At 38.0% G+C, this 22538-nt stretch overlaps 1 protein-coding gene and 1 long non-coding RNA gene across 16 annotated transcripts in view; one reads left to right on the top strand and one right to left on the bottom strand.

The window, feature by feature from the left end:
- The window catches only part of LOC122233122, a 48445-nt gene that overhangs the window by 4397 nt on the left and 21510 nt on the right, over window positions 1–22538 (bottom strand). For all 7 annotated transcript variants that reach the window (XR_006210591.1, XR_006210594.1, XR_006210593.1 and 4 more), the window contains 3 exons: window positions 16037–16228; window positions 12417–12505; window positions 10971–11156 (listed from right to left, as the gene is read on the bottom strand). This is a non-coding gene — a long non-coding RNA (uncharacterized LOC122233122). The remainder of the gene's footprint in view (window positions 1–10970; window positions 11157–12416; window positions 12506–16036; window positions 16229–22538) is intronic.
- KIF27 (kinesin family member 27) overlaps window positions 1–22538 on the top strand; it is a 98129-nt gene that overhangs the window by 66524 nt on the left and 9067 nt on the right. For all 9 annotated transcript variants that reach the window (XR_006210588.1, XR_006210589.1, XM_042964524.1 and 6 more), the window contains exons 13-17: window positions 1416–1592; window positions 8700–8915; window positions 13529–13735; window positions 15093–15291; window positions 18695–18859. Coding sequence is in view for 7 of the 9 variants with exons in the window: in XM_042964524.1 (XP_042820458.1) it covers window positions 1416–1592; window positions 8700–8915; window positions 13529–13735; window positions 15093–15291; window positions 18695–18859 (964 nt within the window). In the remaining 2 variants the exon portion in view is untranslated. The remainder of the gene's footprint in view (window positions 1–1415; window positions 1593–8699; window positions 8916–13528; window positions 13736–15092; window positions 15292–18694; window positions 18860–22538) is intronic.

Genomic DNA, 22538 nt, shown 5'->3' with positions numbered 1-22538 from the left:
CCACTCCAAGTCAAGGAATGTTCATAGAATATGTTTTAGCTAATTGCTAGACTTCATAGGTTCTCCTGTATGGAGTTTCTAAGGTAGAGCTGGATATAACAAAACAAAAGTGTCTCTATAGTTGTTCTGGGATATCCTTCCTGTTTCTTATAAACTGTAGAGCTACTATTATAGGCTTCAATATTACTTCAATATTATTTGGATGTGATAGTGCTTATAGGGCCATGCTATCTAGGTCTGGATGGAGGACTGCATAGCACTGGATCTACTTTGCTTTGGCCACTTCCCTCTCTTTTCCTCATGCATATTCACTATCTCATTGTTTTGTTGTTTTTTTAATGTTTATTTATTTTGAGAGAGAGCACAAGCGGGAGAGGGGCAGAGAGGGAGAGAGAGAACCCCAAGCAGGGTCTGTGTTGTCAGCACACAGCCCGACAGGGCTCAGTCTCACAAACCGTGAGATCATGACCTGGGTCAAAGATCAAGAGTTAGACGCTTAACGGACTGAGCCACCCAGACACCCCATCTCATTTTTTAATATAGATTTCTAAGCACCATTTTCATCAATTGGAGAAGAACTGGAAAATAGTACTGAATGATTTGTTTCCCTATTATCTGTTGTTTATCTGGCATTGCTTCATTACCATGTCCGCAGTGCGGATGGGCGCTTGGTAGAGCTGATCTTGGACAGTCATATTCCATTCATATTTTTTTCTTTCTGGGTATCCTCGATTTGAGAGAATACTAAGATACTTGTTTTGGAACTCCTTCCAGCTCATTTTATCTTACAATTGATGTTGACAGGCTACAGTGCAGAGTGGATTTCCATGCTCTATTATGTGTGTCTTCCACCGTGTATTCGTTTACTTACTTCGTTGATTAGTTAGTTGGATCAGGCATTCATTCAGTCATTCATATAACATTTTATTGAAGGCCGGTCATGGGCCAGGAAGTATAGCAGGCCTTGGGGATAGAGAGTTAGAAAAACAGTCTGTCCAGTCAGTCAAGGAACTCAGTCAGTCGGGGAGACAGACTGTAGAGCAACACACAGTGTAAGTGCTGTGATGGAGGTATGTTCCTCTACGACAGAGAAAAAGATCCCCCAGCCTGTTCTCAGAATTACCTCTTAATATATGTATGGAAAAATTGTCAGTCCTTTTGTCAACTTAGAAAATCCCAGACTCAAACATGTTCGGAGAATACATCTTAATTCCCTATAAAACACAGCAAGATGTTAACTGGAACCACTTCCTAACGATTTTAGACAGGAACACTGTTTTATTATTCTCACCAATAGTTTTTAAATGTTCATTTAAGGTATTTTAGCCAATCTGAAATGACATTATTACAATATACATCCTATGGCAGAAGAAAAACAAATGATGTAATAACATTTCTTTGAAATTTTAATGTAGAAATTGGATGAGCAAAAGAAATGGTTAGATGAAGAAGTAGAAAAAGTCCTGAACCAACGCCAAGAATTGGAGGAGCTGGAAGAAGATTTAAAAAAACGAGAGGCCATAGTTTGTAAGAAGGAGGCCCTGTTACAGGAGAAGAGCCACCTGGAAAATAAGAAGTTGAGATCTAGCCAGGTATGCTATTTGTTATGCTCTTGGATTCTGCGTGTAAACTAGGATTACCTTTCTCTCTAAGAAGTAAAGCATACTACTATGAAATTAGAAACCAAAAGAAAACTCTTCTGGTTTTCAATGTATTTTTGCATATTAGTGCTTATTTAATGACCACCACTAAAATCTATTGCAATTTTGAAGTCGAATGTTCGATGTCCATTGGTTCAATGTTCTGCCAAGTATATTATTATTAACATTTTTGGGTATTTGAAAAATTATGGTAAAATAGACATAACATAAAATTGGCCATTCTGACCATTTTTAAGTGTGTGATTCAGTGGCATTAATTACGTTCACAATGTTATACAACCATCACCCTATTTCCAAAATGTTTTATTACCCCAAACAGAAAGTCTATAACCATTAAGCAGTAACTCTCCTTTTCTCCCTGCAACCTCTATTATTAAGTTTAGTGGATATTTAAGGAATAAATTGTACCATTTGATGCTGTATAGAGAACACTGGTAATTTGGGAAAATAGACTTAAAAATGATCTAGCTATTGGGGTGCCTGGGTGGCTCAGTTGGTTGAGCGTCCTACTTCAGCTCAGGTCATGATCTTACCATTTGTGAGTTTAAGCTCCACATCAGGCTCTGTGCTGACAGCTCGGAACCTGGAGCCTGCTTCAGATTCTGTGTCTCCCTCTGTCTCTGTCCCTCCCCTCCTCGCACTCTGTCTCTCCCTTTCTCTCAAAAATAAATAAACATTAAAAAAAAATGATCTAGCTATCACTACTACCCAAAGTTAGGGGTTTGCAGGGTTGCTGTAAAAGAGAGATTTTATGTGATGAAGATTTGTTCAGTTTTCAAATTATAATGACTTGGGGACCTTTACAAGAACTTTTGCTGGAGAACATGGGTTTTATGAGCCAAAGAAGTGATTTTTATGAAGGGGTTTGCCTCAATTTCAGGTTTTGAAAAAGGAATGATTATGGAAGGAATAGAAGAACCAGGGGATACGTTTTTTGGATGTAGCTATGTATATTTTCAACTATAGCAATAACAGCATCTGAAAATGAAGCTGGCTTGCCCCAGACTTGAGGAGGACTTTCTGCCCATCAGGCCGAGGACAGTCTATACATTGAGTAATTGAACAGCGAGGACCAATGACCTGCCTCTTTAGTAGACCTTCCTTTCAGGCTCCTTTCAGTAAGATCTGAGATGATGGTCGTGTGTTCTTAGCCTCTCCACCTCAATACAACAGGCAGACAAGTGTGGAAACCTGAACTTAACCTCTGCTCTGTCCTCCTTTCCTCATTCATGTTGAATAGCTATTGGCACCCAGGGATAGGGGCAGCCCCTCTAACCAGGCTTGTTGTTGGTGCTATATCAGGTAGCTTGCTCACGCTGGCTGTAAGGGCCAAGTTTTATTTTTACTTTTATATATTTTTTTATTTTTTAAGTTTATTATTATTACTTTTAAGTAGTCTCTACACATCGCATGGGGCTCAAACTCACTACCCTGAGATCACAGGTTGCACCCTCCTCCAGTGGAGCCAGCCAGGCGCCCCGTCAGGGCCGAGTTTGAAAAGCTACCCCTCAAAACATGTAAATGACAGCAAGAGAGATGAACACATTTAAATATCAATGTGTAAATAGAAGAAAATAAACTGGGACCTTTACTATACGTTCCATATCACAAAAGAAAAAAGAGGAAAAAACAAAAAAAAAACCCTTTCTCCTGAAATAAGTTTACTTCATGATACAGGGGGGAAAAAATTGAAGTTTTCTACTTTGAACAAGATGTAAAATTTAGGAAGCAAGAACATACTGAGGTAAGTAGAGAGTACAAATAAATGAAACCCACAACAGAGCAAAGCAAAATTGATTCTTTGAAGATTGTTTTAATGAAACAGAAGAGAAACTTGATGATGTTATACTGCTGGGTTCTTTTCTGAACAAAAGGCGTGAATAGATTACATTTTTTTCCAGTGTTTTAAGAAATATTTATAAGGTTCAATCCTATGCATTTTGGACATGGAATGTGATATAAAAAAAACTATTTTCATACCATATACGATTTCAACTCAAAGTAAATCGAAGACCTAAATGTAAGAGGTAAAACTATAAAACCCTTAGAAGAAAACAAAGGTGTAAATCTTTGTGATCTTGGGTTAAGCAATAGTTTCTTTGCTATACCTGAAGCAAAAGCAATAAAAGAAACATTAGATAAATTGGACTTCATCAAAATTAAAAACATTTGTTATGCAAAGGATACCATCAAGAAAGTTGGTGTTGAAAAGACAACCCACAGAATGGGGAGAAATGTTTGCAAATCATATACTTGATAAAGGACTTGTCTCTAGAATATATAAAGAAGTCTTAACTCAGTAATAAAAAGACAATTCAATTAAAAATGGGTGAAGGATCTAGTAGACATTTCTCAAAGAAGATATACAAATGGCCAATAAACATATGAAACATCAGTAGCCATCAGGGGTATGCAAATCAAAACAGAGATGAGATACTCCTTCACACTTACTGGGATTGCTGTAGTCAGAAAAATAGATACTAAGTGTTGGCGACAATATGAAGAAATTGGAATTTTAATGCACTGCTTGTGGGATTGTAAAATGGTACAGTTGCCTCGGATAACTATCTTACAGTTCCTCAAAAGGTTAATCATAGCATTACTATGTCACCCAGCCACTCCACTCCTAGGTATATATCCAAGAGAAGTGAAAGCACATGTCTACACAAAAGCTTGTACATGAATGTGCATAATAACAGCATTATTCACAATAGCCTCAAAATGAAAAAATTCAAATGTCCCATTAGCTGATGAATGGGATAAACAGAAAGTGATATATCTATACTAGGGTATGTTACTCAGCTATAGAAAAGAATGAAGTTCTGATACATGCTGCCACGTGGATGAACCCCAAAAGCATTGTGTTAAGGGAAAGAAACCAGTCACGAAAGACACATGTTGTATGTACATGTAATTTATATCAATGTGCAGATGAGGCAAGTCTGTAGAGACAAAAAGTAGAATAATGGTTGCTTAGGGCTGAGTGGGGAATGGGGAGTGGAATGACTGCTAGGGGGCATGGGGTTTTATTTTTGAGGACAATGAAAACGTTCTAAAATTGATTGTGGTGATGGGTGCACAACTCTGTGAGTATACTAAAAGCCATTGAATTATACACTTAAATCGGGGACTTAGGGGCACCTGGCTGGCTCAGTCTGTAGAGTGTGCAACTCTTGGTCTCAGGATTGGGAGTTCAAGACCCATATTGGGTATAGAGATTACTTAAAATAAAATCTTTAAAAATAAATAACTAGGTGAATTGTTCGGTATGTGAATTAGATCTCAATAAAGCTATTACTCAAAAAAAAAGCTATAAGCCCATAAAGGAAAAAAAAAAAAAAGATACAGAAGACTAAAGGTTACCAAAAAGTGTAAGATGGGAAGGTATAGGTAAGTAGTTACTTAGCAGAAGAGGCTGGAATCCAAATGCCTTGAGAGCTTAAGAGGGACATGAATGAGAGCTGTAGCATGAGCTTTTTTTTTTTTTTTTTTTTTTTTTTTTTTTTTTTTTTTTTTGAGAGATAGAGCATGAGCGGGATAGGGGCAGAGAGAGAGGGAGACACAGAATCCAAAGCAGGCACCAGGCTCTGAGCTGTCAGCACAGAGCCCAGTGCGGGGCTCAAACTCACAGACCGCGAGCCAAAGTCAGACCCTTAACCAACTAAGTCACCCAGGCACCCCTAGTATTTTGTTTGTTTTTGTTTTTTTTAATAATACCTTTATGAGAGGAGTGCCTGGGTGGCTCAGTTGGTTGAGCATCCGACTTCGGCTCAGATCATGATCTCATAGTTTGTGGGTTCAAACCCCGCATCAGGCTCGATCTCATAGTTTGTGGGTTCAAACCCCACGTCAGGCTCTGTGTGATAGCTCAGAGCCTGGAGCCTGCTTCGGATTCTGTATCTCCTTCTCTCTCTGCCCCTCCCCCACTTGTGCTCTGTCTCTCAAAAATAAATAAATGTAAAAAAAAATTTTTTTTTAGTAATGATACCTTTATGAGATAGAATTCACATAGAATACAAAAAGACTCCGAAATGAAGGGACTAAGATTTTCAGAAGGCAGAAGTGAGGCATAGGATGGAAACGACATCATCAGGAAACCACCCTTTTCTCACTTCGAAGACCAGACGGTTTATTTTCTGAAGCTTGAACCAGGTACAGCAGATCGTCACGGTAAGTCAGAATACTCAAAAGAGGTAATGAATAAAAGTCAGTCTACGTAGGAATCCTGAGATAGCCATTTCCTAACACCTACTTGGATCCCAAAATGCTGACAGCCAGATTTATACTTCCAAACAAGACATTGTTGGATTTTCTGAAACAGTCCATGAAGAAAGACCTAAAAACACCCTTGGGGGCCCCCAACTAAGTGGCCAGACCCCAGATACATCCCATGGTGACAAAGTATACCTACTACAGAACTTATCAGCATTTTCATACCTAACTCTTAAATGTGACATCCATGTCAGGAATGCTACTAACTTGAAAGTCAGAGTCCAAAAGAAAAAAAGAAGCTCAGAGACATCAGAAATAGAGGAAGGAGCTGAAAAAAACTTTCAAAAAACCTTTAATATTCTCAGGGTGTTAAAAGATTATATAGTCTATCCATAAAATGAGAACTGCTAGAAATTTAAACGTTTTATTTTTAATTTTTTCAACATATGTTTTATATTCTAGAGAGAGAAAGAGCATGCGAGAGGGAGAGAGGGACAGAGAGGGAGATAGAATCTTAAGCACGCTCCACACTCATCACGGAGCCCAACACAGGGCTCAATCCCATGACCTTGGAATCATGACCTGAGCCGAAATCAAGAGTCAGATGCTCAACTGACTGAGCCACCCAGGCACCCCGAGAACTGTTGGAAATTTAAAGCGTTGGAGGATAACATTGAGAAAATATCCCAGAAAGTAAATAAAAGAATAAATTAATAGAAAATAAGAGAAAAAAATTTAATTGGCAGATAAATCCAGAAGTCCAACGTCCAAGAAATAGAATTTCAGAAAGCTATAACAGAGAAAACAGAAGAGGGGACTATCAAAGACAATACAAAAAATTTTCCCAACACTGAAGATGTGAGACTCTAGATGGAAATTGGTCATCAAGGGCCCAGCAAAATGAGTGCCAAAAGCTTATCACTGAAGTTTTAAGTATACTGAGGAAAAAAAAAAAAAGATCCTGAAAACTACCAGATAGAAGACATGAGTCACTTGTAAATCTCAACAATCAGAATGATATTGGACTTCTCAACCTTCTTCAGTAGAAACTAAGACCTGCAGCAGTCTTCCAACTCACAAGGAAAATTATTTCCAATCAAGACTTCTTTTGAGCCTAACTCTGAATCAAATATGAAGGCAGAATAAGGGCATTTTCAAGTGAAAAGAATGATCTCTGACCTCATCTCTCAGGAAACTACTTGAGGATATGCTCCACAAAAATGAGGGCATCAGCTATGAAAAAGGAAGACTTGGGGTACTGAAAGTGTGATCCAACATGGAAATTCCAGGGATAATACTAAAAGGAAGTTCCAGAATAACTAGTCCAGTTTGGAGCAGGAGGATGGAGATTTCAGGCAAAATGTTTCCAGAAAAAGAATAGAACAAAAAGATGACCTGATTTAAGTTTTGGTCAAGTGAAAAAAAACAGTATTGAGAGGAACTGTGTAATTGTATTGGAGAAGAATTAGTAGAACATACCAGCAGTCATACCCTATGGAAAATGATAATTTTATATGAGACATTTGAGCTGTGAATAATATTCACAAAGCTATGTGAACTGAATATTGATTTAACATAAAACTGTAATACACCTTATACTGGGAGACTAGAGGGAGGGGAAGTAGAGGAGGCATAATAGTGCCAAGTGCTCGTCTTCCATAATAGTCCATCTGTGGGCACTATTTGAAATTGGTTATGTTATTTAGAAACATGGACATTAACACAAGCAGAAATAGCTAGAAAGGTTGAAGATAGTTGTTTCTGGAGAGTGGGACTCAGGTAAGAGGGTGGGGTAGGGAGCCTGCTTTTTTAAAAACTTTTAAACCTGTGGTATATATACATGTAATTACTTAGATGAAAATCCATTTTAAGAATTTTCTTTTTTTAATGTTTGTTTATTTTGAGAGAGACAGAACATGAGCCAGGAAGTCGTGAGAGAGAGGAAGAGAGAGAGAATCCCAAGCAGGCTCCACACTACCAGCGTAGAGCCTGACGCAAGGCTCACACTCACTGTGAGATCTTGACCTGAGCCAAAATCAAGAGCTGGATACTTAACTGAATGAGCCACCCAGGTGCCCCTTAAAAATTTTCTTAAAAAAAAAATTCTTTTAAGTTAGGCCATAATGAAGATCTCCATTACTCTAATTGGCCATATTTTCTGACCAGAATGAAATAAGAGCAGAAACAAATTATATGTTTAAACAACAAACCAAATCTCAACCTATAGAGAAGTTATAGTTACAGACCATATAACTGTGTAACAGGCCAAGGAAGAAAAGTTTAATTTAGAAAATAATACAAAAGAAAAATATTACCTCTTTTTTAAAAAAAATTTTTTTAACGTTTATTTATTTTTGAGACAGAGACAGAGCATGAACGGGGGAGGGTCATAGAGAGAGGGAGACACAGAATCTGAAACAGGCTCCAGGCTCTGAGCCGTCAGCACAAAGCCCGACGCGGGGCTCGAACTCACGGACCGTGATATCATGACCTGAGCCGAAGTCAGACGCTTAACTGACTGAGCCACCCAGGCGCCCCCCAAAAAATGTTACCTCTTAAAACCAATACTCTGTAGTCTGGTATAGCCAAGCAATACTTGGCAGTAAATTCATCATTGGAATCTCCATTAAAAAAAAAAAAAAAGGCATTCGACTTAAGATTTTAAAAAATGAACCCCCCAGCCCAAAAAACTCCATAAGAGAAAACAATAATGTGGAAGCTCAAAATATATTCAGTTAGTAACTTTTTTCTGTTTTTCCTAATTTATATGCAGTTTGGGTTTCTAATAACTGTTTTTGGGGTGTTTGGTTGATTGTGTCTTTTTAGGTCTTAAACACAGATAGTTTGAAAATATCAACTCGCCTGAACTTGTTGGACCAAGAGTTGTCTGAAAAGAATGTAGAGCTGCAACGCAGCACGGCTGAGGAGAAAATAAAGATTTCTGAACAAGTTCAGGCCCTCCAGAAAGAGAAGGATCAGCTACAGAGACGAAGAAACAGTGTGGACGAGAAACTTAAAAATGGTAGTGTGTTGTCACCTGAAGTAAGTCAGTATTCTTTAGAACTGGAAGTGCTCTATGATGGGTCACTTGGATGATTCCCTCCGTCTTTGTTAACTTAAACATAAAAATGGATAAATCTGGTAAACTCTGTTTTCTTGAAACTTTGTCAGATGTAATGAGTTGAGCTGGCACCCATTAGGTGCCATAAGCCATGCTTGACCAGAGACTGTAATATCCTCACACAGGGGTCCGTGAACATGGCCTCCTACTGGCATCTCCACGGATGGGAAACTAACATTTACCTTGAGTAGGGACTTTCTCAGCTGGGGTTTCTCATCTGACATCACAGAACACAGATGAGCTGAAGAACTCTTTTTCTCAGTTCTTCCGAAGAGAGCACCTACCTCCTCTCTCTGCAACTTTCTTGAACGATATTAGGTAATTCGTTACATACATGAATGACTAGGACATTAAGGGTTAATTCCTTCAGAAAGGCCCAGCCTGCAGGAGCATATTCCAGCCCAAGTAGATGCATAGAACTCAAATCCCAATAAAAATACCTTTGAGTTGCAGTTTTCATTTGGGAGAGCTTATGGCTCCTCTCACCTTTATTTTTTTAAACTCTATAAAAGATAGTATATTTATTGGCTGTCACAATTGTCCCAGACTTTGTCTTTTTTCAAAATTTTACATCAGTTGGCAATGGTACTTATCCCTTACTTTATCAGACAAGTATGAATTTTTGAGCCTAGATGTTCTCTACAAATATTTTGTAAGTTTATTGATTTATTTTGAGAGGAGAGAGAGAGTACAAGCAGGGGAGGGGCACAGAGAGAGAGAATGCCAAGCAGGCTCTGCATTGTCAGCGCAGAGCCAGACATAGGGCTCCAACTCACGAACTGTGATATCATGACCTGAGCCAAGATCAAGAGTCATATGCTTAACCAACTGAGCCCCCCACATGCCCCTCTATGCAAATATTTATTGTTGCTGTCCTGTCATGACCAAAGCAAGAGAAGATTGTTAAGGGAAAGTGAGTAGCTGGGGATCACGCACCTTGCCGAATCTCGTATGGTTTTAGATTGGAGCAAATGGGAGATGGAAGTTAAGGGGGCTGGGTAAGAAGGAACAAGAGCAAAGATTTCATGAATGAGATTGTTGTTCACTGTGTGGATGAAAGAAATTGAAGACTAACTTGATTGGGGGCTATGTGGCATTATAAGCTTCACTGCCCAGTTTAATAACATGAGTAGCTGAGAGGATCACAGAATCAGACTGTCCTCCTGGGGCTGTTAAATTGGAGCCTGGCCTTGTAGATCGAGAGGTATGAGAGCCTAAGATACTGCAAAATATAATATTAGTATTTAAGGAATTCTTGCCTGCCCAAGACTGTTACCGGACCCTATAGAAGAAACCAAAACAGTAAAAAGCATTATGCTTCTTTTGAGAAATTCATACTCTATCTGGGGAAAAGAGACAAATATAAAAAAACTCTAAACCCTGAAGAACATAAAAAAAGCAAGTTATAATAATGTAATAAAACTATACTTATTATATTATTTATACAAAGCAATGCAGTGATCACGTGGGGGGAAGATTCATCAAGGCAACTTTGGTGCATTAGAAACTTGAGCTGAGGGGTGCCTGGGTGGCTCAGTCGGTTGGGTTTCCAACTTCAGCTCAGGTCATGATCTCATGGTCCATGAGTTTGAGCCCCGCATCGGGCTCTGTGCTGACAGCTCAGAGTCTGGAGCCTGCTTCCAATTCTGTGTCTCCCTCTCTCTCTGCCCCTCCCCAGCTCAGGCTCTGTCTCGCTCTCTCAAAAATAAATAAATGTTAAAAAAAAAAAATTTAAAGAAACTTGAGCTGAATTATGAAAACCACGATACTGGCAGATAACAAGAAAGAAGGCCATTGTAGATAGAACACCATAAATAAGGCATGGAGAAGGGAACGAGCAAATTATTTTTGCAGAAGGGGTAGAAGTTCCATTGTCACTATCAAGAAACATTTACATTTCTATTTCATATAGAATTCTGTAACTAAAAAACATTATTTAGGGTTTTGTGGGGAAAACACAGCACCATGCATAATACCTGTGTAGCAGCCAGTCTGGATTGGTTTGAGGGAATGATGAGCCTCCTACAATTCGTGGGGTTCCATCAGCTATGGGAGCTTCCGTGCAGCCTTCTTCCACAAGGTTGGTTCTTCTTAGTGTCAGTCTCAAGTGGGCTCTGCTCTCACTACTGTCTTAATGCCAAGATTAACATTACCAAACAGATCTGCCAATAGCAGGTGATCAGGAACATGAGATTGTGATGTGACACAAGACATCAGTAAAATCTAGGTGCAATAGTTGGCTATTTCGATGTCTTTAAACTAGCTTAGAATTATTTTCTCTTGCCACAATAGATTAAAACCGTTTTCATAATGGGAAGTGATAGAAAGATTTTAGATTAAACTAGTACAGGATTCTGCAACAATTTAATACAGACAAATACTTCGTTCTGTGGGTAAATTCCGTAAACAAATTTAAAAAAATACTTCAACTCCATTTTTCTAATAATTCACAGCAGTTGCTCAGTGAGAGGGGCATAGGAGAAAATATAAGAACTATTATGTTTATTTCACTTGTACTTTCAATTTCATGTTTTATCACTAAACTGCATGCATATAACTTACGGAGAAATATACGTATATACAGTGCTTAAAAGTGTTTACTTTATGTGTGTTTGGTTTTGGTTTTGGTTTTCCGCTGATAGGGATGTGTGATCTAAACTGTTTGGAGACCCCCTGCTTTAGGTGCTTGTTGCTCTTAGTGTGCTCTCTGGATCTGCAGCAGCCTCACCTGGGAGCCTGTTAGAAATGCAGAGCCTTGGGCCACACCCAGACCTGCTGAATCAGAAATCTGCATTTTAACAAGATCCCTGGTGCATGTGTGAAAAAGCAGTGCTCTGTGATAAAACATTAGTCAACTCTTGATAATCTGTCATTTGCCTCCAGGCCATTTTTCATCCTGGAACAGTTTCCCATTGCCATTCATCTTGCCAACCCACACCTATTGCTGGGTTCAAGGGAATCACGAATATTTATACACTGCAGCCTCACTGGATTGGGCCATCCTCAGGGTTCTGTATTCATACTGCCTTATATTATCTCAGTACTTCCCTAACTTAGATGCAAACTATAGAAACTAAATTTGGGCCAAATTGTTCTCAGACATATATAAAGGTAAACTCTTGCCACATTTGTTTTTGGAAAATATCATAGTATGCATTCAAAAGTTAAATATGTTCTTTGGATAGTCCACTTTTATTTTCTGGTTACTCTTATCCATTCACCAATGTACCTTTCAGGACTTAAGTTTGTTTTTCTTAAAAAGGTGAATATTATTTTCTTCCTGATGGAGTGATTATCAAATCATCAAATCCTTGATGGTTAGTGATTGCACAGAGAAACAAAATAGCTCTTTCAGGAGATATTTTATAAAATTTTTTTTTAGTAAGTATTACTCAACCTCCCACTGGAATGAGTTAACATACCTTTTCCCTGGATTCCAGAAAAGGAGTTCTGAAAGTCAGTCTATTCTTTAGGTAGATCAGAAATATTAACCTTATTTTCTGTTGAAATGCTGGGGGAAGGAGTGGAAAGAAATATTTCGATCACATAATCAGACATATGAAAATATTTTTTTCTCCCTTTTCCTCATTAACTCATTCAGCAGATACTTACTGAGTTTAAACTGTATGATAGGTACTGTGCCAGGCAGTAAGGACTTGAGTATGGACAAGATGGTCTGCCTTCAAGGAACTCAAAGTTGTGGTAACCCTCCACCATACATACAGGTATACAGAAATATTTATCCAAGTCTCACCAAGTTTGAAATAATTTCTTGCCAGAAATTTGGACACCCCCAAATATTATGTGTTTGGATAGTCCGAAGAACTGACAGGGATTCATCAGGTTTGTTGTGGGTTTTTTTTTCCCTACGAAGGAAATCTTCTCTAGCATATGAAAAAAGTTGTACCACCACCATTTTTAATGCCTTTGTTTGCCCCGTAATGACATCTCATAGGAATTTTATGAAATGTTTCATGTCCTTAAATTCTCACTACTTTTTTTTTTATGCCATAATCTTTTCTCCCTAAGAGATTCTCTTCTGATGACTAGTCCTTAATAATTTATTCTAAATCTATTTCTTCTTTCCCTCCTGGCAGTCTGTTATTTCGATAGATCTTTGAAGGGATACTAGGGAGTATCCAGATCTCTCGGACACATAATATACACTTTAGGAGCTGTGGAAGGAGACACCTGGCAATAGTGCTGGTCCTGGAGGCTGAGGCTTTGTTCAAGTGTATTTCCTGGTTATTGGCATTTGCCGTATGACCTTGGGACGTTTCATAACTCACCTAGCTTTTGCCTTTTCCATTTTACTACACAAAGTTTATTGCAAGCATTCAATGATTCTATGTTTTATATATGTGTGTATACACATACATTGTGTAGCATTGCAGGCACTCAATAAACATTATTAAAATTTAGTAGACAAATGGTAATGTTTGTTAGACTCCAATAGCATAGTTGAGATCTTAGTGTATGACCAAGTCCAAGTTGTAGTATTACATTTAAAATGGGTGATTTCTATTATATCTAGGAAGAACATGTTCTTTTTCAACTTGAAGAAGGGATTGAAGCTTTGGAAGCTGCAATTGAATACAAGAATGAAAGTATCCGGAGTCGCCAGAACTCGCTCAGAGCTTCATTCCAAAACCTCTCTTGTAGTGAAGCAAATGTCTTGGAAAAACTAATTTGCCTGAGTCCCATTGAGATTAGAGCTATTCTTTTCAGATATTTCAATAAGGTTTGTTCCTGAGGGACAGGATTTTCTTATAGAAGGGTGGGTCAGGATGCTTATATGTCTCACATTTAAGAAATTGAAAGGCCTAAAAATTTGATGGCATAAATACCATTGAAGTATGATTTCCCATTCCCAGTACTGAGTGTAATCATCTGAAAGTTTTGTGCATGTCCAACTTCGGGAGGTTCTTGAAGTTGGAAGGGCCTTTTGAAAGAAGGGCTTTTTGTAATAGTTTTAAAAACCGAAGAATTCAAGTTCTATTCCTCAGTTACTATTTCTTGGATATTTTCTGGATTTGCTTGTTGCTGCTCAGCATTCATGAAAAATCAAGGGCCCTCCAACTTTGGGTTCCCTTTCCTTCGTTGCTGGGGGGGGGGTGGGGGTTGTACCTGTACATTATCATCAGACCTGTGAACTGAAATGAAGATAATAGTAGATTTTAGCATTAACCTGAATGATGTCTTCTCTTAAGGTATATATTATGAAGTGTTAAACAGATAACTCTTTTCTCTGAAAGGTATATTCAGTGTAAAGGAATATCAGACAATTAATGAAAAATAAAACACTGGAATTTTAAAATAAAATTCTAGTTCTGTTAGACAAGTGAAATAAAGATGAAAAAATTAATGGAGATGTTATACACAGCCCTCTTCTTGAATAATGACTGTCAGTAGTAAGCTACTATCATTGATCAGAGTGCATCCTTATTACCACATGTATGAAGGGCAGAAAAATGGTGTGGTGCTGTCTGAGGCTCTGATACAGAGAACTCACGGGTTAGAGCACAGGTTCTTAACCCAAAGCACCCAGGTTAAGGTCAGTGGGTTTTCTGACCCTGGGAACCTGAGTATTTATTTCTAGACAGAAGGTCATTACATTAGTGAGTTCTGTGAAGTATCTTCACTTCACAGCAGTGCAGAGAAGAACCCATTGGACTAAATGCACAGTCTGAGACTGAACTCTGTATTTACAGTTTCAGAAAAGTCTGTTACTTATTTATAACATCCATTTTGGAGTTAAAACTGGGAATTACGTGGATGTTACAAGAGTCTTTAGGTTCCTGTTATCTTCTTAGACTGGAGAAATAGTTATAGGATTGTAAATATAAACTGCAGAGACCATGTCTAAGAGATGATGGAGGGGGTGATAGAGCCACATTATATTTAAAATGAAGCTTGTAACCAGTTCAGAATCCCAACCAACTCAAAAGGCTATTGGGTTATTTTGTGGGTATGTTACAAAGCATTCGCTTAGTTATTCCATGGGGACTAAGGGAGTTCTTTAGGTAGCCTGAGAGAAGTAGCTTATTATATTAGGCTATTTAAGACAAAGTTAAAAGGTCAAAAAATTTCTTTGCTAGGTGGTCATTTTGCGAGAAACTGGACGGAAACTACAGTTAGAGAATGAAGAAGTTAAAATGAAGATTCTGGAACGGGATAATATGGTTCGTGAGTTGGAATCTGCACTGGAACATCTGAAATTGCAGTGCGACCGGAGACTGACTCTCCAGCAAAAGGAACATGAGCAAAAACTGCAGCTGCTGTTGCATCATGTTAAAGGTACCTGCCCCTTCTGGTCAGTTGTGGAAAAATGATGTGTCAGAGGGGCTAGGAAAGGAAGATAGGACAGAATTTGATTAATGAAAACTCCCAACATGAAAAGTCAAACATGAATAAATAGTTACTACTTGTACTTGTTTTTGTGCTTTGCATGTTTACCACACGTAGGGGATAGTTGGGTTACCACACGTGGGGATAGTTGACTGTGATGTAGGGCTATTCATGCTTGAAATGCCATCCCTCTGCCTGTCCCTAGTGCTACACACAAGAACCCCCCCCTCAGTTTGTTGTTGGTCTATTTTTTTTTAAGTTTATTTATCTTGAGAGACAGCAAGCATGAATGGGGGAGGGGCAGAGAGAGACGGAGAGAGAATCCCAAGCAGGCTCCACACTACCAGCACAGAGCCTGACGCAGGGCTCTATCTCATGAACCCTGAGATCATGACCTAAGCCGAATCAAGAGTCAGACGCTTAACCTACTGAGCCACCCGGGTGCCCTGTTGTTGGTCTATTTTCTATGTACAAATGTGGGATGACTTCTAGCTTTGTGGTACACAGTTGAAAAGTTTCTGTCGCCAAAGGATATAGTACCTTGATATTTAAATTACTTTCCCTCCAGAAAATTAAAGCGATAGGCTTTGTCAGATTTCTAGTTATATTTGTCACAGTACTCAGTTAGTTGTAAGTTTTATGCATTAAGATTATTTCTTAGGTCAAAATTAGTCTACCATCAGTGGACACATACTGTTAATCAGTGCACAGTAGTTCAGCCGTCAACTCTGGTGTGAAAAGAGCAGTCATAGCAGTTGGTCCTCATGTTACCTGCCATTTGGCCAGTACGTAGTTGCTATGGCAACAGAAGCGCTGCCTGGCGATGCTAGTAATGCTTCAATCCAGGCTGCTTAGCTGCTTAGTCTTGATTCTTGTGAATCTATAGCTGGAAATGGGTTAAACAATGGAGAAACAACATGAGCAAGCAGAAAATTGGGAAATATATAAATTTGAGTGTTGAAGCAGTGTGCCTCTAAGTTAATTTTATAGCCAGTTAATTAGCAAGCGGTTGTCTGATGACAGGATTTCCTTGACAGGATCCTATACATCACTTCATTCAAACAGCTCTCCTTACCTTATTTTAGTTCTGTCTTAAGTCTCTATAAAGTGATATTTTAATAGATTTGTGGGGGTTTTCTTTGTTTTTGTTTTTGTTTTTGTTTTAGAGAGAGAGAGAGAGAGAGAGAACATGAGAGTGGAGGAGAGGGGCAGAGGGAGTAAGAATCCTAAGCAGGCTCCACCCCCAGCATGGAGCCTGACACAGGGCTTGATCCCATGACCCTGGGATCATGATCTGGGCCAAAATCAAGTGTTGGACGCTCAACTGACTGAGCCATCCAAGCACCCCTTATTAGAATTTTTAATGTATTTTTCAAGTGACATGCATTGTACCACAAAAGCTCATGCTATAGCCAAATAAGAACATTTTAAAAATCATTCATTTCTATAGCTGGGATAAGTTTTTCATAACAAAATGTTAATAATTTATGAATTTTCTAATTTCAGCTAAATATGGTATGTAAAATTAAGTTGACATATATAATATTTTTAAATACCTAATTATTCTGAGAGAGAGAGAGAGAGAGAGAACACATGCACACACACAAAGGGGAGGGGCCAGAGAGAGAGGGAGCGACAGAATCCCAAGTAGGCTCCACACTGTCAGCACAGAGCCCAGTGCGGGGCTCAGTCTTACGAACTGTGAGATCATGACCTGAGCCAAAATCAGGAGTTTGACGCTTAACTTGCTGAGCCACCCAGATGCCCAGATGTATTCTTTATGAGGATTCTGATTTATGGTGTTATTAATTTCAAGTATTTTTTTTAACTTTTTTTTTTTTTTTTTTTTTTTTTTTTTTGAGACAGGGAGAGACAGAGCATGAACGGGAGGGTCAGAGAGAGGGAGACACAGAATCTGAAACAGGCTCTAGGCTCTGAGCTGTCAGCACAGAGCCCAACGGAGGGCTCGAACTTACAGACCGCGAGATCATGACCTGAGCCAAAGTCGGCCGCTTAACCGACTGAGCCACCCACGCACCCCTAATTTCAAGTATTTTTAAAAGATTTTTTTTTAAAGATTTTTTTTTTTAAACATTTTTTTAACGTTTTATTTATTTTTGAGACAGAACATGAACAGGGGAGGGTCAGCGAGAGGGAGACACAGAATCTGAAACAGGCTCCAGGCTCTGAGCGGTCAGCACAGAGCCCGACGTGGGGCTTGAACTCACGGACCGAGAGATCATGACCTTAGCCGAAGTCGGCCGCTTAACCGACTGAGCCACCCAGGCGCCCCAAAGATTTTTTTTAACTAATCTCTATATCGAACATGGGGCTTAAACTCACAACCCCAAAATCAAGAGTTGCACACTATACTGAGCTAGCCAGGAACCCCTAATTTAAAGTATTTTTAAAAGTTTATTTATTTATTTTTGAGAGATTGAGAGAGAGAGAGAGAGAGTGCACGAGTGAGCAGGGTAGGAGCAGAGAGAGGGAAAGAGAATCAGGGCTCGATACCATGAACTGTGAAATCATGACCTGAGCTGAAGAGTCAGATGCTTAACCAATTGAGCCACCCAGGTGCCCCTAAAGTACTTTTAAATACAAGATAATGAGTTAATTTAAAATATCCAATATACTTAGATCACATTTTTCAAAACAGCCAGTTACAACAAAGGATCATTACAAACAGTAGGACCATTTTGTAAATTTACCAATAGGAAAAAGTAGGTCGGAAAGTATTTATTTCCAGAGGGTCAATAACTAGGTTTTACTGATTCTAAAACATACGCAATAGGGACAGTTTATTAGACATTCATAAATATTAATTAGAAGCTTTAAGCTATATTGTAGCATAAACTACAACTTATGCTATTTTCCGGTCTTTTTGTATGGGTATTTGCTTTTGTTATTTAATCTTTCTGTAGCCTCTTTTGACAGGTTTTTGGAGTTTTTTTTTAGAGGTAGAGGCTTGGCTATAGATTTCTTGAGCCTATGACTTTCCATACATCCACAGTTCCTGATAGGAACTTTAAGTGATGCAACTGATGGACAGGTTCCAAACATGAACTTTTAATGGAAAACACCTTATTTATGCTGTTCTAAGGATAAATCTAGTGAGTGCTACTCAAAAAGCAGTTATGAATTGTGAAAATGTGGTAATTGATAGGGGGTAGGGTGGAGAAGGTGACTAAGGCTAGAAGAATCCAAGTTGTAGCTGCAAACAAATCCTTTCAGGTACCAGATACAGGTAACATACTTCTGACTCATTAAGTATAGTCTGGAGACTATGTTAGAACATAATTTTCAGCCATTTATTTTAAACTGATTTGAAGTGTAAATTTCTATTTCATAGAGCAAGAGGGGGAAGGCATTATGGAAACTTTCAAAACATATGAAGATAAAATCCAGCAGCTGGAAAAAGACCTTTATTTCTATAAGAAAACTAGCAGAGATCTTAAGAAGAAACTTAAGGAATTGGTAGGGGAAACAGTTCGGCGGCAACAAGTACCATCTGAACGTAAGACCTTTAGTGTTACTTGTCACGCTGACAGTATTTGGTGTATCTAGTATTTGGTGACTGACTTGGAGTTTAGCCTTTTCCAATTGATGTGGTTATTTAGAATTTGATATTTAACTTGTATTGGTCTCGGTAAACAAAAATAGTCGTCTAGTCCTGATCATCAGGAAAATGCGAATCAAAACCACAAGGTGATACCACCTCACACCTGTCAGGAACTACATGTAATGTTCAAATCAACAACACAAGGAACAGCAAGTATTGGCGAGGATGTGGAGAAGGAACCCTCATGCACTGCTGGTGGGAATGCAAACTGGTGCAGCCACTGTGGACTTCCTCAATAGTAGGGAGTTTCCTCACATTAAAAACAAAATTACTATATGATCGAGTAATTCCACTACTGGGTATTTACCCAAAAGTTTGAAAATACTAATTCAAAAAGATATGTGCACCCTCATGTTCTTTGCAGCATTATTTACAATAGCCAAATTATGGACTCAACCCAAGTGTCCAGTACATATATATCATGGTATATATGTATGTACACCATGTGTACCATGGTGTATATGTATGTATGTATATATACATATATACACATACATATATACCATGGAATATTCATAAAATATTCCATAAAAAAGAATGGAATGGAATCTTGCCATTTGCAAGGACATGGATAGATCTAGAGGGTATAATGCTAAGTGAAAAAAGTCAGAGAAAGACAAATACCATATGATCTCACTTATATGTGGAATTTAAGAAACAAAACAAATGTTTGAAAAAGAGACAAACCAGAAAAACAGACTCTTAGCTATAGAGAACAAACTGGTCGTTACCACAGGGGAGATGGGTGGAAGGATGGGTAACATAGGTAAAGGGGATTAAGAGTACACTTAACATAGCAGTATATAGAATTGTTGAATCACTGTATTGTACATTTAGAACTAATACAACACTGTATGTTAATATACTGAATTAAAATTTTTAAATTGTCTAATCTGTGGATGCCACAGAATCACAGGGGAAGTGAACGAAGAAACAAATGTAGATGTGTGAAGGAAATGTCACATATTTATTGGCTGTCATGTGCCATGGGCTTTTGTATCCCCTTACTTAAAATAACCCTATAATCTAAGATAGCTGTTGTTTCCTATATTATCATAAATTAAGTGTTCTGATTATTACAAAAATGTAAAATAAATAGTGAATACTACAAGTAAAGGTATATTGTGTATATTTCTAAGATCAGACAGGTCTTTTTCACCATGACCTCTTGAAATTCAAAAATATAATAAAACTCACTGTTGAGCCAAAGATGCTTTCTTGCCTAATTGTATGTAGTTATGTAGAAGTAGCACCTTCCTAAATGAAATGATATGAAATGATATAAAATCTTGCAAAAGTAGAAAGTGCCATGATTAAAATATACCCTCCTCAAGTCTGCCAATGAGAGAAGAATCCGTATTTCTAAAATAATATATTTTACATTTCGTAAAAGAATTAGCCTTCCTATAGAGAAAGTATTCTAATAAGTCAAGTACGGCTCATGCAAAGTTGACTTTACAACCCTTTAGGAACACAGGCCTATTTTGTATCTATAAAGAAGACCACTTAAAGATGGGTACAACAAGATTGTAAAGAGACCAGTGAAAAATTATATATATGCATAATGAAAAGATACATGCTGAATATATAATGTAAGCAGAATTAACATAGCTTTAAAGTTTAAAACAGTAATATCTTAGACAGATAGTTCTACTGCTACATTATATTTATGATATTTATAATTTATAGACATTTTCATGAGTAGTTCATTCAACCCTTAAACTCAATGTAGGCCAGTGTCTGCTAATCCCATTTTTAGAGAAGAGAATTGAAACTTAGGTCAAGTAACTTACAAACACAACAGTAATTAGAACATGGTCTAAGGTCTTTTGTCTTACAACTCCTGGTTCAATATTCTAGGATAAAAGTTGTTGTAGATAGAAATGTGATACAAACATGCAGATCCTGCCAGAGAGACTACATTTTTTTTATTTTCAAGGTAGTAATGGAGAGGTACTGATATAATTAAAACATTTACTTGAAATTCTGCCTGCAGTATATAGCTGAACCTTGTACTTGAAACATGACTTATAAAAATTTGAAATGGAAACAGGTATTAAGTAGCAAACAGAACAATCAGCATAAGGCCATTTTAGCTTTAAAAAAATCCACTTTCAAACTCGAGATATCTGAAATTAGATATTTAGTGTTTCAGTGTCCCATGTTTGTATTACTGAGTCAACTAGACATCTCTTAAAATGCCAGTGTGGTATGGTGGTATAGAGGTTTAATCCTTGTCCTGGATCCTCGTCCTGCTCTTCAATGAGACAAATGCAAAAAACTTTGAAAAAGTTAAATAATCTTGAAAATATATAAAGTGATGACACCTGTCTGACCAACTTACTTGGGAAGTCTAGCCTTTTTTATTTGTTTATCCGTTTTAAAGTAAATTCTACTCCCAATGTGGGCCTGAAACTCACGACCCTGAGATCAAGAGTCATATGCTCCATAGACTGAGCCACCCAGATGCCCTGAAAAGGCTAGTCTTGATAGTAATGTTGAAGATATTAGTTCAGCTAACCTGCTGTCCCACCTAGAAACACCTTTTAAAAAAAATTTTTTTAATGTTTATTTTTGAGACAGAGGGAGACAGAGCGTGAGTGGGGGAGGGGCAGAGAGAGAGGGAGACACAGAATCCGAAACAGGCTCTAGGCTCTGAGCTATCAGCACAGAGCCCGATGTGCGGCTCGAACCCACAAACCATGAGATCATGACCTGAGCTGAAGTCAGATGTTCAACCGACTGACCCACCCGGGCGCCCCTAGAAACATCTTAAATACTTTTATTTTTTTAGCTCTAAAAAGTAATATAGTTATTGTAGAAAAATTTGAAAATATAGAGACAAAGCCAAAAAAAATCACCCATAATTCTACCCACAACCATTAACAGTTAGCATAATTCTTTTCAATATTGTCCCCATACAAATGTCAAAAAAGTTACAGTTGGAATCCTATTTGAGATATAGCTTGTACTGTATATATCCTATCTCGAAATGCTGCTCTAATATAATGACATTAAACAAGGTTTGTTTGAATTATAAATACAGCGATTTAAATATATCAAATTCTGAATTCCCTAAAAAGTATTATACATTTAGTACTCAGTATCCTTAATACATAGCTGGCTTGGTATTCAGTTCATTGGTTTTTGATAGTAGTCTCTTTATTTAAGTTTATTTATTTTGAGAGAGAGAAAGCACGCGGGGGAAGGGCAGGGAGAGAGGGGGAGAGAGAGACTCCTAAGCAGGCTCCACACACAGTGCAGAACCTGACGCAGGATCATGCCCATGAGATCATGACCTGAGCCAAAATCAAGAGTCAGATGCTCAACCGACTAAGCTACCCAGGTGCCCCTGAAATCTATATTTTTATATGTAACTTTCCAATTGAAAATGTTGGGGTTAAAAAGAAAAAATAATTATCAAAACAAAAACAACCCCCCCCCAAAAGAAACAAAACAAAAATAAATAAAATACACACAGTAAGGAAAAATAAAATGTTGGGGTCACATGTTGTTTCATAGGCTAAATAAAGCACGTCTGTGGGCCAGATTTGGCTTGGAAGCTGCCAGTGTG

The sequence above is a fragment of the Panthera tigris genome, chromosome D4, assembly GCF_018350195.1.
Source record: "Panthera tigris isolate Pti1 chromosome D4, P.tigris_Pti1_mat1.1, whole genome shotgun sequence".
NCBI lineage: Eukaryota > Metazoa > Chordata > Mammalia > Carnivora > Felidae > Panthera > Panthera tigris.
Note: the sequence above shows the minus strand (reverse complement) of the source record. Positions and strands in the feature narration are given on the sequence as shown.